The following is a 16,309-nucleotide window of genomic DNA, read 5'->3' as shown; positions in this document are numbered from 1 at the left end:
TGATGTAAAGTTTATTCACTCATAGCTTGGCACTTTGGGTTGGGTCATACACACAATATTTCTTTCTTCCAGAATTTGGTATCATACCTATCTGACTCCTATACTAGGCAGTCTCTTTCTTACAATATTTAGACGGACTCAGACTCTAACATAAACTAACTTACACCAAAATTATTAAGACGTTAAAAGTCTTGACTTAACATAAACTAACCGTTTTCTCCATAGCAACGCAAAGACGTTACTATCTTAATATCGCGTCATGATTCACTGCATTAATTATTCAGTCGCACTCAAATTCAATCACAAAACACACCTTATTACAATGTATTTGTTTTTATACAATGTATGAGCTTGTTCAATGGACATAACCGAGTTGGCGAGAATCCTTCCATTTTTATTATTGACATGGATTAAAAAAAAACGAGTTTGTTTAGATTTTGACATCAAAGCACACGAATAAAAATAAAAACTTAAGCCTGAAAAAAATTCAGAAATTTAATATGTTTTAGAAGCTGCAAATCCAGAGAACTTGAAAATAATTTTTTGAGTTTAAGGTTACATTTCTATTTATTTTCTTCTAGCCATAAGTTATTACCCGATGTTTCACTTTCGTAAGGCAAGCATTGATTAGCTGTACAGAAGTTCCGTGATCGATATTCTGAAAACCCCACTTCAAAATAATTTGTTCTCAAAACTTTGCCGATTACGTTTTTAAATAACGTTTTTTTTTTTAAAACCACTTGACATAGTTTTTAACATTCTTGGTTACATTTCTGTGATAAATTTAAAACAAAACAAATATTTGTTGGCTTTTTTTGTTTGAAAAAAATTTAGTTTTCAAAAAATTTTGAAAACATTAAATACATCCAATGTTTAGTAAACTCTAACTAAATTCAAACAGATTTTTATAACCATATTTATTTTAATAACATTATGTATGAATTTAATATATTTAATATAGGTTTCCAATAATTTCAAGACTATTCTCGGTTGTGCCCATTGTATTAAATTAAAATGTTATATGTGCGGACTTATATGTATCACATTGTATGAACAATTATATGTGCATACAAGTGTTAAAAAAAACAACTGGCGACCTACTCCTACCCCCTGCCAATTCTGCTGGCGTATATTTAAAAAAAACCACGAGAGAGAAGCAGAAGACACTAATCTCACGTGTATCAACACTCAACAGACGTAAAACGTGAGGCTCTTTCAACGTTTAACCTGCGGGAATCTCTAGACACGTTTAACCTATAGCCAGGCTATCACGATATACCACACCTTCTCTTAAAAGTTTTAGCCAAGAGTGAAACCCACGTATGTTTTACTCACGTGCAAAAACCGCTGAGAAATCTTGCACGTGCATTCATTATTGACCAGCTCAAATAAAAAAACATACGGTCTTAACTGTAAAAATATTTAATGTTTGCTAATGTGTCCACCTCGTTAATAACTGAAACATTCAAATAATTATTCATAATTAGGCATAATTTCTATACGACTATTAAATGCGACTATTCTATCATTATCTAATTATTTCTAGACACGAGTCCATTTGACCATTCTAGCGTTATCTAATTGTTTCCGCAGATGTAAATCAATTTGACTATTCTAGCGTTATCTAATAATATCCTAGGATGCAAGTCAATTTGACCATTCTAGCGTTATCTAATTGTATCCTCAGATGCAAGTCAATTTGACCATTCTAGCGTTATCTAATTGTATCCTCAGATGCAAGTCAATTTGACCATTCTAGCGTTATCTAATTGTATCCTCAGATGCAAGTCAATTTGACCATTCTAGCTTTATCTAATTGTATTCTCAGATGCAAGTCAATTTGACCATTCTAGCGTTATCTAATTGTATCCTCAGATGCAAGTCAATTTGACCATTCTAGCGTCATATCACAGACGACCTTGCTGTCCTACGCCAGACAAATAGCGCTGGGCATGGTAAGGCTGACCTCTACTTCAGCTTATCTTAATTAGGCGGACCTCTAATTAACATTTACTTCATTAGAGTGTCCTCTTAACTAAGCCACATTGTTTCAAACCAATAATGAGAACTAAAAATGAAATTAAAATATAAATAAAGTAGTGGTTTCTAATAAACTTCTTTAAAGCAAAGAAAAAGTTGTGTTTGAAAGTATCAATATCACTTCTATAAGGGAGAGAAAAAATAAGTTTGAAAGTACCAATATCACTTCTTTAAAGCAGAGAAAAATATGTTTGAAAGTATCAATATCAATTCTATAAGGGAGAGAAAAAATAAGTTTGAAAGTACCAATATCACTTCTTTAAAGCAGAGAAAAATATGTTTAAAAGTATCAATATCAACGCAGAAGTGCATCGGAAAGTTTTCAAAATCAATGAGGACGCAGCGTGACTGTGTTTATCTTTGTCAACGTTAATTAGTTGATTAGAGGACTCTTAATATATTAAAGACTCTTAGCGTCGGAAGCGAATGATAGCCTAAGGAAAAACGTGTTAAAAGTGCGTTTCAAATATAAAATATTTTAAGGGTAATTAAAAAAAAAATCAAAGTACATTAAGTGACATAGCTAATAAACCGGGAATGATCTCCCCTAAAGTTTCTCGAATATTCTTATATAACTTGGAATGATTTTTAATTACTTAAACTTTTAAAAATAGAATAGAATCTCATAGAAAAAAGAATTGCGCACCAAGCGAACGCCAGAACAAAATGTGCATAATAGTGCGCAATATTATTAGTACTTTATAAATTTACATGCGTTTTTTGAGAAATCGGAAATAGCGTAAATTAGTACGTAAATTAGATCTTTTACTTACATGTGAAATTTCATTTATCTATCTGAAATAGTAATCAGGTTATAGGCTTTTGAAAAATTCAAAGTAGGAAAAGTACCACTTCCGGTTGTCGGAAATCGCTCAAAAGTTAATCAGGATCTACGATTTTGATATAATACTTCTATATGAAATTTCATCAACCTAGCTGTAACGGTACTCAAGTTATCGTGTTTACACACAGACACACACACAGACACACACACAGACATACGGACAAAATTGCAAAATTATGTTTTTCCGTATCAGTGAGGTGTAAAACGATTACAAGACTTTCTCTATACTTCGTATATACGAGAAAGTAAAAATAGTGAAGCTGCCTAGAAGAATTTTTTTAAAAGTTTATTATAAAGATGTATTTTTAAAACATCCCTGTTAAAATAGTTATATTTCGTTAAATAAATTTTTAAAAGTATTATTATCATAAAGATGTAATTTTAAAACATCCCTGTTAAAATAGTGATATTTCGTTGAAGAAATTTTTAAAACTTTTTTATCATAAAGATGTAATTTAAAAATATTCCTGTTAAATATAGTGAAAATGTCTTGAAGAAATTTTTATTTTTAAAGGTTACAATAAAGACGTAATTCAAAAACATCCCTGTTAAAAATAGTGAAACTTCATTGAAATGTTTTTTAAAAAAGTTTATCATAAAGATGTAATTTAAAAACATATCTGTTAAAAAATAGTGAGACTTCCTCGAAATTTTTTAATAAAGTTGATTATGAAGATGTAATTTAAAAACATCCATGTTAGAATTATTAAAACTTCCTTGAAATTAAAATAAAAGTTGATTATAAAGATGTAATTTTAAAATATCCCCGTTAAAATAGTGATATTTCGTTGAAGAAATTTAAACTTTTTTTTTATCATAAAGATGTAATTTAAAAATATTTCTATTAAAAATAGTGAACATGCCTTGAAGAAAATTTTATTTTTAAAGTTTATTATAAAGATGTAATTTAAAACATCTATGTTAAAATAAAGATATATCGTTGAAAAAAATAAACATTTTTTTTTATCATAAAGATGTAATTTAAAAATATCCCTGTTAAAAATAGTAAAAATGCCCTGAAGAAAATTTTATTTTTAAAGTTGATTATAAAGATGTAATTTTAAAAACATCCCTGCCGGTTCCTGCAGGAATATCTGCACCAGAACCGGTTCATCCACCGTGACCTGGCGTGCCGGAACATCCTCGTCTCGTCGCACACGACCGTTAAGATATCGGACTTCGGTCTATCGCGAGACGTGTACGAGACCAACGCCTACCAGCCCACCTCGGCCAGGAAGCTGCCCTTCAAGTGGATGCCGATCGAGTCCATCTTTGATCAGATCTTCACCATCAAGAGCGATGTGTAAGTCTCAAGGAATTTTTTTCTGAAGCACTTTGATACGACTTGGGGTAGAGATGGGATTAGGAAATAGAAGACTCATTAATTAAGATCAAGACTTAAAACTGATCAGTGTTAGGCTAGGAAGTTATGTTTATATAATCTAGGTACTTTCAGTTAAGATAGAGACTAAAGACTAATTAGAGTTAGGTTTAGAAGTTAGGTTTAGTGATCGGGGTATTTTCATTTAGGTTCAGAAATAGGTAATTGAATACAAATATTGGAGGTTGTGTACATTAGGAGGTTTTGTACAACATGTCATTAAACGACAACGGATACGTTATTGTTAGTGTTAGAAGCTTAATGTTGGGCTAATGATATTTAAAAAAAAGTTACGTTGTGGTGTTATGTTTTGGTTTAGAATTATTACTAGAGCCAAATATTGGTTAGGGTAAGGTATGCTTTTAGTTTTCCTGATATTTTTGGAAAGAAAACGAACACCCTAAGTTTTACTGCATTTATCAATTTACATAGTTGCACAAAATATCGTCTAGCGTTGCATCTATGCAAGGTTAACTAAAACCTTGTCCAATAACTCGATGTTGTTGTGTTAACTAAAACCTTGTTCACTAACTGGATGTTGTGTTAACTAAAGTCTTGTTCACTAACTGGATGTCGTTGTGTTAACTAAAACCTTGTTCAATAACTGGATGTTGTTGTGTTATCTAAAACCTAGTCCAATATCTGGATTTTGTTGTGTTAACTAAACTCTCGTTCAATAACTGGATGTTGTGTTAACTAAAACCTTGTTCAATAACTGGATGTTGTGTTAACTAAAACCTTGTTCAATAACTGGATGTTGTGGTGTTAACTAAAACCTAGTCCAATATCTGGATTTTGTTAAGTTAACTAAACCCTCGTTCAATAACTGGATGTCGTTGTGTTAACTAAAACCTAACTGGATGTTGTTCCTAAGCTTGTGTCGACTAACTGGATATTGTTGCTAAGCTTGTGTCTTGCATCTCGTCCGTTCCAGATGGTCGTATGGCATTCTGCTGTGGGAGATCGTCACCATGGGAGGCTGCCCCTACCCCGGGGTGCCCAACAACGACCTCTTCCGTCTGCTGAGCGAGGGCTACAGGCTGGAACGGCCGGTCAACTGCTCCCTGGACATGTAAGCTAAACCTGTAATTTGCATGAATTACCCTCGACTGATTTAATCAATTAAACCCATCACAGAGATAGTTGTAGAAACATTCAAAATATTACCTCAAGGGCAGGTAACTCGCTTTTGGAAACTCGCCAACCAAATCAAGAGGGAGACAATTCTAGACATATCACAGGAAACACGACCGGAACTTAGTTGAGCTGTACGGCCTTGTAATTGAATACACGACGTCATTAGCTAATACCTAATTACACCAGGGCATCTCGAATGTTCTAGATCCGTTTGAAGTTTTATCCGGAACATGTCAGAGTGACCTAGATTACTGCTTAAGGGTGGTAATACACCATAGGGGTGGGAGGGGAGGATGGGGTTATTCACTTTGTTCAAACGAAAATGTAAACAGATCTAATTCGTATATATAAAAAAAAAACTACGGCAGCTTATGTAATTCACAGCATTTTGAATCGTCTAAAATCTCGCGCAGGTAATTAAAAAAAAATAGGTCAGCCGTGTCAGATACATCTGTCTTGCAGGTATGTTCTTTCACATAGCTTCAGACATGTTTTCAAGATTTTAAAGTTATATTTCCTGCTCCTTGAACCCCGCCCCTTTCCCCCCTCTTCCCTGTCTGTCTGGAATACCCCAGGTTCATTCAAGAGTTTCGGAATTTTTAAAGATTCTCAGCATGTCAAGATTACGTAATCTTATCAATTTAAAAAATATTGACCACCTACGCTCAAAAGATGGGTACACGTAAACCTGACTTTATAAATAGATTCTGTAGGCCCACGCGATATATGATTTACATACTACATGACTGCGTGTTTAGTTTAGTAATTAATTACGTCTATCAAGCACTCAATCATTCTTTTTTATTCTTTAATTCTTTATTTATTTCAATCTTTCAATCTTTCTATCTTTCAATCTTTTATCTTTCGGTCTTACAATCTTAGAATCTCTCATTTAAAAAATTCATTCATTGGCTCTATCAACCATTCATTCATTCATTCACTCATTCTTTTTTTTTTCAAACTCAACGAAAACATCATATTGAAATACAAAAACAAATGCTTTAAACAATACTCAGACGTTAAATCCTGATTAGAGGGAATGGATATGGAGATTATTTATTTTTAAAAAAATCGCACTTTAACCCCAAAGGTCAAGATGATATGAGCGATAACAATTTTCTCTGAGACGTGCCCTCAACTCTCGTCTGGTAATCCAGGGGGTTATCAGAATTCCGGCTTAAAATATTCAGGTGGTGTTCTTTACCTCGACGCTAATCTCATAGAGTTAGCTCATAAAAAAATGAGCAGGGATAGAGTCTCAAGAGGTTATTTTATTTGACGGATAACAATATTTACATAATCGTATGCGACAGATCAGTTAGAATAACCGTAAGGTGAGAGATTGACATCAGGTTATATTCATCGACCCCCACCCCCCCTTCCCCTCCCAACTAAACCAACTACCCAACCCGGCAAATAACGCCACCCCAACCGGGCAAGTTAACGCCACCCCCGACCCAACTTTGTTGACACCAATATTACGTCCTCCTCGACAAAACCACCCTCCCCCATCCTGTCTAGACAGCCCCATCTCCGGCTAGAAGACTGGACCTGCCCTGTGCACCGGCTAGACACCCCACCCCCACAAGTTCTCAAGCCCCTCACCTAGACACCCCCACCCCCATAAATTCTCTAGCCCCTCACCTGTGTCCCCCTAGACCCCCCACCCCCATAATTACTCTAGCCCCTCACCTAGACCCCCACCCCCATAAATTCTCTAGCCCCTCACCTAGACACCCCCACCCCCATAAATTCTCTAGCCCCTCACCTGTGTCCCCCTTAGACCCCCCCACACGTTCTCTAGCCCCTCACCTATGTCCCCAGCTACAAGATCATGCTAAGCTGCTGGCACCCCCGACTGGACGACCGACCCACCTTCACCCAGCTGAAGCTCAAGATCGAATCCCTGCTGGAGGCGACCTGCTCCTACATTGACCTGGCTGTCGAGGTCAGCTCTGATTACTACACCAACGACAGCAGCGATGACAGGTAACCATGGCAACCGGTGCCCCAATTTTTTTATCGTCTGGGTTATAGGATTCGTCAGACAGTTTCACTAATGATAAGCCAAAAACAGATAGATTTTGAAATCCCTAATTTGACCTCGTATTAAAAAAAATATGTTTTAAAATGGAAAAAAAAAGAAACGTACATATCAAGCAATTATATGTCCTGTAGTTGTTGTATATGAAAAAAAATGTAGTGTTGATACAATTTAAAACATAGAGGAGATCAGCGTCGTACGCAACCTTTTTCTTGTTAAATAAACTGCCTGATTAGAAGATCATATTACCTTCTGAGATGATGATTCTGTGACCATATAACCAGCATAAACTGTTTTCTTCATCTAATTGTCAATTACATCTGCTACATTGTGTCTGGGCGTCATATTCAAGCAATGAAAAAAAAAAACAATTTTCCTTCATTTTTATTGAGAAACCGACAGTTTACATTACCTTACTGCAGGTAAACAAACCTGACATTGTTGGCTACCTGCCGTCTTTTAACCCACATTTACCAGTATCGGATTTCTAATACCGTTAACATCCGCTAACAAGCATTAGCCCTTATTGTGAATGTTTTTTTCCCCTTTATACTCTGCCTAACTTGATTATTCGACAGTAATGCAAGTTTTAATCAACAGTGTGTGGTAGCCATTAGTAGAATCCCCAGAGCAACATTCCTCCAAAGTAAAAAGAAATTGCAATATTACTCAAAGGCACGCTGCGTTCTATGATAATAATAATATCCCAAGACGACGACTTCTCAGACTATAATAGTTCAAATCATTATTTTATTTCTCATGGTAAATTATTCCATTAACTAATGATTTCGAGAAAAATTTAAATAAAATATAATAATAGAATGTTATAAATAATAATTTTTCTTTTTTTTTTAGGAATAATGAACGAAAGGAAAGAGAAAAGTCCCCAGACCCAAGTGCAGAAAACTACTTTTTGGAACTTCCGTTCGCGAATAAATCTTCCCTAGATCTGTCGGACTCAGCTTCGAGATCACGTGACTCTATTCGACCAATGAGGCGGTACCCGTCGTCTAAGCTCCACGACAGCTTCGCCATGGTGTGTGCCCACTACCCCGTCTCCAAGGGTCCTTACGTTGTCGACACTAACGGCCCCGTGCCTGGGCTATCCGAGGAACTGCTCCAGACAAGTTTGTCGTCTCCGGGAACATGTTCCAGCCTGGGACGGGATACATCAACAGGAACTTGTTCCAGTCAGGGCAGAGATACATCAACAGGAACATATTCGAGTCAGACACGGGATACATCAGCGGGAACATGTTCCAGCAAGGGACGGAATTCACGCTCCACCGAATTCCATGACACGACCAAACAAGACTTCACAGAAAACATGGAAATCAGCCCCGACGACACGCCTACAGCCGGCTCCGTCACAATCCCGGGGGTCAACCTTCATGCCACGCCCCCAACACAAGACTCAGAAATCAACCTGCGTGTCAACATGGACAACAGGCCCACACCACGCTCAGACACAAACCTGCGTGTCAACATTCTGAAGTTTGACTCTCTCAGGGAGCTATGCTCACGACATACGTTAGGGAACAGCCTGAACGCCAATCACCATTCGGGGCTGGGCAATGGTCTCAACTTCAAGCACCACTCTGCCAGAAACTTAGACACCTCCAGACAAAAGGTGGATTTATTCGGCCTGCAGTGCGTCTTTACTGCTAAATCTGATTTAACGCTTTTAGTGAGTGACCGATCTAATGAAAAGGGGGCTTATTGAAAGCCAGCCATATTTACAAAGTACATTATGCAATTTAACATGGTGCTAGATGGATGACAGATTGCTAAAAAACTGTGCCAATATCTCTGAAGCTTGTTGAAATAACTCACAATATTTCACTTGCTTGAACATGGAGATTAATTAATTAATTAGCAGTGACAAGGTACCCAGTATAAAAAACAGGGCGTGGGAATAGACGTTAACCATTGTCCATTTCTTGGCTCTGATTAATTAAAAGATGTTAACCATTGTCCATTTCTTGGCTGTGATTAATAAAAGAAGACATTCTGGATACACAGGTTACTTCTTGATGGAATTCTTTTTAACATTCGGGCAATTATCAGTTCGGGCAAAAGTCCTTTCGGGAAAAACGCTTTCGGACAAACATTTGGACAAACTCCCATTCGGTTAAACGCCCAAGAAAACCAGCATTCAGAAAAATATCCATTCTGTATGAGCAAACGCCTATTTGAGCAAAAGTCCATTCGCGTTGATTTGGGCAAAAGCTCATTCGGCCAAACGGCATTCGAAACAAGTGTCTTTCGATCATTTACAGTAGACGTTCATACTTGAATATGATTGGATTATGTGTGACTTCTGTTGGTGGATTTTAAGAAAAAAATGGCTTCTACATTGAAAGGTAAAAGTGGAAATTGGACTTTAAGCTAAACATAACAAAACGACGCGGCCATCTTGAATGGCTGACGTCACTCACGTAGCAACCAGAAGCTTCACGATGACGTTACATTGATGGGTATTTTATTGCTTTACAGATATGCATGTGGTCAACCATTCAGTTTGTTTGTCGGTTAAGGGGGGGGGGGGGGGAGTAAATGGGTTTGGCAACTGATCAGATTGATTTTTACTTGAGGTGTGATCGATAAATGGTCGATATTGGCCTTGTTAAGCGCACAGTGAGTGCTATATTTAGACAGCCTCTACCATCACTCTTAAGTCTGTCTCTTTGACCCCCCTCCCTCCACTTAAGTGACAGCCTCTAATACCCCCTCCCCCTAAGTGACAGCGGACAATACCCCTCTTGTCCCATAGCATCAAATACTTATTCTAAACATAATAACCTCTTATACTTCTTGCATAAAGGACACTGATCTTGACTTTAGTACCTACAATTTGGTACCTACTACAAAGTAAGATTTTTAAATGTGCTACCAGACCCCCATCAAAAACTACCTCTTACCTTCTCTTGACTGTTTTCTTAAAGCTACAGAGTCCAGCTAAGTGTCATCTCCCCATTAATGTAACCTCCCCATTAATGTAACCTCCCCATTAGTGTAACCTCCCCATTAGTGTAACCTCCCCAGTAGTGTAGTCTCCCCATTAGTGTAGTCTCCCCATTACTGTAACCTCCCCATTAATGTAACCTCCCCATTAATGTAACCTCCCCATTAATGTAACCTCCCCATTAGTGTAACCTCCCCAGTAGTGTAGTCTCCCCATTAGTGTAGTCTCCCCATTAGTGTAGTCTCCCCATTACTGTAACCTCCCCATTACTGTAACCTCCCCATTACTGTAACCTCCCCATTACTGTAACCCTCCCATCAGAGTTATTTCCTCACTGTATTACTCCCCCTTTATACAACTCTTCCCTTTATAGTAACACCCCGTGTTATCTTCCTTTTATTGTTAACATCCCCTCAACACTCCATTCATCTTAATGCTACTTTCCCCTAGGCCATTGCTATTTTCTTATTTAATCGGTTACAAACTGTCGCTCAGCATATCTAGATTCTAGTATATGAAGCCAACAACCTTTTTAAGTATTTTACATAATCACACCACCCACTGTGCAAGATATTACTCTGATAATAATTGCTACTGGATCAATACTCACACGTATAGCAAGCTTGCTAATGCTCAAGGTAATTGCTTTGGTTTGGTCTTTTGATCTTTCTCTTTATTCCATTTAAAAATATCTAAATTTACCCACCACCCATTGTGATTTTTATGAATAGACATTACAGTAGAAGAAACAGCGAGTTATTACCAAATAGGTAAAGGGCTAGAAAAGTTCATGAACTAGATTTTCTAGTGAAGAAAAGCGAACATCTCATTCTGGTTTCAGTTAATGACGTCAGTTTTGTACTAACAATTTTTACCTGGATAAATTTGACTTTTAAATTCCAGTATGATCCCGTTTTACATTGGGTCGTTTTATAAGCTCTACATTTAATTATAATCCTAATTTTTATCCCTATTGCGGGGGGGGGGGAGGGGGGTTAGGAAAGTGGGGGGGGGGGGTTTATTGACAAGGGTGATATCCCTATCCCCGAAAATACGCACAGACACATCCTGACAAAAATAAGGCATCCCTCTCATAAAACCCCACAGAATTAAAATGTTAAACAGTGTTTCTTCCAGACTTTTTTCTTCGGGGGGTGGGGGGGGGGGGGGGGGGGGTGGGCGGAGACACTGGTAAAAGTATGTTTTCTATATAAATTCTATTTCGTTTGAGGGGGGGGGGGTGGTAGACTTTCATTGGAGAGGGGGGAGGGAAAGATGCCTGGAAGAAACTCAGATGTTAAAACACCTCTCTCACACAACCCCACACCATTTTAATATATGTCCTCACAAGTGTGTGAAGCGAATGTGAGTGGTTACAACACCAACCACCAGGTTGGCAGGTTGGCGCTTGGGTTTAGTTACAGAAATACAAACCTGACCGAGGAGTTAAAAAAACCCACGCGCCTACACGTATGTAAAACAGATGCAAATTGTTACAAGAATATTATACAATTTTAATTTTAACAAGCTGCCGGCATAGACATAGGACAAACATGGACATCGTAGTTCATTGACCTGTATGTAGGTCACAAAACACATTGCATATACACAAACATAAAAATATAATGCATACATCTACAAACATAGATATGCATAAATTGCGAACATGTACAAACATACACATGCATACATTACGAAAATATACTTGTATAATCTATAAACATACACATGCATAAATTACGAACATATAGTTGTATAATCTACAAACATACACATGCATACATTACGAACATATAGTTGTATAATCTACAAACATACAAATGCATACATTACGAACATATACTTGTACAATCTACAAACATACAAATACATACATTACGAACATATACGTGTATAATCTACAAACATACACATGCATACATTACGAACATATACTTGTATAATCTACAAACATACACATGCATACATTACGAATATAATATACTTGTACAATGAACACATACACATGCATTCATCGTCACAACTGGGAATTTAGACCTAAATCCTTCATACCAACAAACACAATGCAAGCTACAACCTCACCCCCCCCCCCTCTCCTTGCCCACCCACGTCATCCCTACATTCTTCACCACACCTTACACAACAACAACATCAACACCCACACCGGTATGTCACCAAAAGAAATGCGACAAACTGTAAACACTTTCTGGGCTTTATGAAAACAAACATTAACTCTACTGTCAGAAATACCAACCCACGTCACATCCGCTCCTGTTCTGGCCAAAAATGGCCTGCGTGAACACCACACGATAATTAAAAAAACATTTTATTTAATTCCCTTGACATCTCGACTTAATGAAGCAAACACCCTTAATTAAGCAAGTCAAAAGTCGGTCTTGTATAACTTTCTTCGCTTTATATTTCCTGTTAACGTTAGATGACTCATAAGATTAACACGACACGTGACCTTAACGGTTGACGCTTTAGGTTTCGCACAAAAAGGAAATGACTTTAATGTTTTTTTACCTTGCATCCGAGATTTAGATTTATAACACAGTGACATAAGACATAATTTGTAGTAAGTAAACTAATTAATCATTTAGATTGTAAATTAAAGAAAATTAATTCAGACTTGAAGATATATAAAAAAAAAATTCCTTAAAGAAAAATTTAAAAAAAGGAATCTTCATTTTTAATGCCGGTTGTAACTTTTACAAGACAGGCATTTAGTTGTTTTATTACGTCATTAGTGACGCAACTGTGATTAATTTTACCTTGAAACAAGAAGAATGCGTGAGAGAAAAAACATCTCGTTTAATTAAAAAACACAGACCACAGGAGACTGGTATTACAAAAGCAGGCACAGCATAGGCGACATGCTGGTCGCAAGATAAAGCAGACGGCTCGGTCTGAGCAAACGACTCTGTGGAAGACAAGGTCAAGGCCAAGTGACAAAAATAAATATAATTGCTCGTCCAAGATGTCCGCCGTTTCAACGAGACAACCGGAAGTTGTGAAAATCAACTGGGGACAGCGGTTTAAATTGTTTTGTAAGTGTGCATTTTTTGGAATATCAAACCAACTAAGGACAGCGGTTTTAAAACGTTTTGTAATAAGTGTGCCTTCGTTGGAATATCAAATCAACCACGGACAGCGGTTTTAAAACGTTGGAATATCAAATAAATCTACTCGCTTCCCCGACCTGTTCTCCATCTATAAAATATTACTCAATAAATTATAGTTATTTATTTAAACTATCTCTCATTGGGCTAAACGTCGAACAAGAAATTTGCCCGTGGCGAAACGTTTATACAGATAACTATTTGCAGACATTTAACGAATGTGGGGTTGGTGGGGGGGGGGGGGGGGGGTAGTGACCGGATTTTTACAAGAAATTTTTTTGGAATGAAATACACTTTTTGCACTGTCGCTAGCTGACCTTAGTACTCACACGTCGATGTTCGTTAAATACATCCTTGACCTACATCACCAGCTGTCTGTTAGAAGGTTTCCCACCCCCGGGATCGTTTACCTCCAGATCTTCCCCCACACTGCCTGTCTTCTGTTCTGCCCCCTACATCTCAGTCTCTATGAATCATATGCCGGCTGGAATTCCCAGCTTTCGAAAAGCATGTTGATTAGATTTCCTTAATTAACACACGTTTAAGACACATAACTAGCAAAGTGGTAGTAATCACACACGAACCTGAGCCTGTTTCTTTAATTGACACTTCCTCCCCCCGGGAAAACCCACTTTATTTATGTAAAAGTCAAGGTCACGTCTTTCTTTTTTTTTTGTTTTTTGGCCCCATATTTTATACAGGGCCTTTTATTTTTTTTAAAAATATGTCAGATCCCCATTAACGGAGGAATTCTTCTCATTCACACAATGCCGTAAGGCCCCTGAGGAGCAAAGGTTGCAGCTCCCCTCTAAGTCCTGGGCGGCTCTCTTCAGTGGGTCCCATGTAAACCCGGCAGTCCCTGCTTGGCTTTCAACAGTCCTACAACTTTTTCTCTTCCCTTGTGGGGTCGCCCTTCTTGCTTCGTGATGGTTTCTTTTCAGATCTTGTCCAATCCATCCAGAGAAGGCATATGGACTCAAGCTCAGAAACCGAACAAAATACTTTCGGGTTAGCAGTCTTACGTTCTACCATCCCACCACGCGATCCCACGCCAGGTTCATGTGATGGGTTTAAAAAAAAAGATTCAAACCTACATCCCAGTGTGGCTACTTCGATGTGCTATAGTTGATATCGACCTAGTCTTGTAACACTTACTGGTATCGACCCACACCTGTACATATTATCAGTATCATTCTTGCCGTTGGTATCGATGCTGCCATGACCATCTGTACAAATCACAATCACACATACTGCTCAGGATAACTGGTATCGGTCATTGTATCGCTCGCGGTGTTTCGTACTCGTTCTAACAAAATTTATTATACCTCATAATCATTCATATATTTAATAATAAGAAACAATTAACTATTGGGGGTCAATAATTAGCACTACTAATTAGCACCACTGATTAAAAATAACACTGTAAGCGTATGTACACAGTTTTTGCGTATTGAACACGTATCCATCTCTATCATACGTACATTTTTTCCATCTTGTAATAAATATCCATCTGCTCAATTATTTTCTTATATCAATTGTTATCATTTTTTATATATAATTGTTATTTCTATCTAGCCTGGTGAGATTTGTTATTTTTTGCAGGATCATTGTCCTCTATAACGGATTTTGTTGATATTTTTATACATTATATAATTTGTTAATTTTTTTTTCTTAAAATTAATTTTTTATACATGTATTTTATTTAATTTAATTGTGTTCTTGTTTATATCTCTTGCGCGTGGGATTGTCTTTTGAAGGATAATAAAAATTTGTAAATAAAAATTAATTGCAAAGTAGTATTAAACATCAAAGAAATAATACCCTTACGACAGTAAAACTTAGAATTAGCTTATACAATTTTTCTTTTCGTTTTCTTCAAGTTAAAAATTAGACGTAAGTTTATAAAGACAAATTCCCTCAGTCATAACCATAACGTAATAAAAATTTTTGCATGTTTAGAATGAAGAATCTAAATGAAAATGATTTTTTTTTTCGAAGCCCCATCTTGATTCAGTGTGAGAACCTTTGTTTCAATGTCAGTTTTATTTGTTTATTTAGCTGACCTTTATCGAAAACATGTTCTCTTGTACGAAACAACAAACAAAACTACATCACAACCTGTTAAGCACAACGCTTTAAAATGTTGGCAAATCTTAAAAAAATATATCCATTCTGTCCGGCCGTACAAAACAGGATATAAAAATATTGTTTTTAAATTTTCTCAACCGAACGTAATTTTTGTGCACTTTTAGACTAGAAGATATTCAACAATTACATAACTATAGAATGTTGATTAACTTTAAAAAAAAAAGAAGTGCCACTCTTTATTTCACGTTTTACGAATCCAAGCGGCAAGATAACAAAAGAAAAAATTTAATGTGTTTTTGTGTATTTTAGGAAAACAAAAGAAAAGAAAAACATTTCGTTGATGAGACTTGAAGCAAGTAAAATAAATTACGTAATAGAGATTGTGTTTGATTGAAGATTTTGTGTGAATAATTTTGTTATTTTTTGTGATAAAAGATTGATGTACATAAAAACTTTCACACAATAAACAGATATTATTAATATATAACTTGATTATTATAAGCAATAAAATAATTTTGAACAAATTTAGTCGGCTTAATCTATTTTCGTTTAGAGAATATCATCGTGTTATAGATTTTCAAAAATATTTTACATGATGTATGCATGGTGAGGCTTTATTAGAGAATGATTGCTAAGGATCAGATACCAATTGCATATAAATACTTTTCACACATAAATAAACACACAA

The 16,309-nt window shown here is 36.5% G+C and overlaps 1 protein-coding gene across 3 annotated transcripts in view; it reads left to right on the top strand.

The window, feature by feature from the left end:
• Positions 1–9,972, top strand: part of LOC131935210 (uncharacterized) — a 98,261-nt gene extending 88,289 nt beyond the window's left edge. For all 3 annotated transcript variants that reach the window (XM_059291583.1, XM_059291584.1, XM_059291585.1), the window contains exons 18-22: positions 1,876–1,955; positions 3,973–4,187; positions 5,200–5,337; positions 7,227–7,391; positions 8,302–9,972. In XM_059291583.1, the coding sequence (XP_059147566.1) occupies positions 1,876–1,955; positions 3,973–4,187; positions 5,200–5,337; positions 7,227–7,391; positions 8,302–9,169 (1,466 nt within the window). In that variant the 3' untranslated portion in view covers positions 9,170–9,972. The remainder of the gene's footprint in view (positions 1–1,875; positions 1,956–3,972; positions 4,188–5,199; positions 5,338–7,226; positions 7,392–8,301) is intronic.
• The last annotated feature ends 6,337 nt before the right edge of the window (positions 9,973–16,309 follow it).

The sequence above is a fragment of the Physella acuta genome, unplaced genomic scaffold, assembly GCF_028476545.2.
Source record: "Physella acuta isolate Inbredline_101_S28 unplaced genomic scaffold, ASM2847654v3 ptg000137l, whole genome shotgun sequence".
Classification (NCBI taxonomy): Eukaryota; Metazoa; Mollusca; class Gastropoda; family Physidae; genus Physella; species Physella acuta.
The sequence above is the reverse complement of the archived record's forward strand: the minus strand, read 5'-3'. Positions and strand labels throughout refer to the sequence as shown.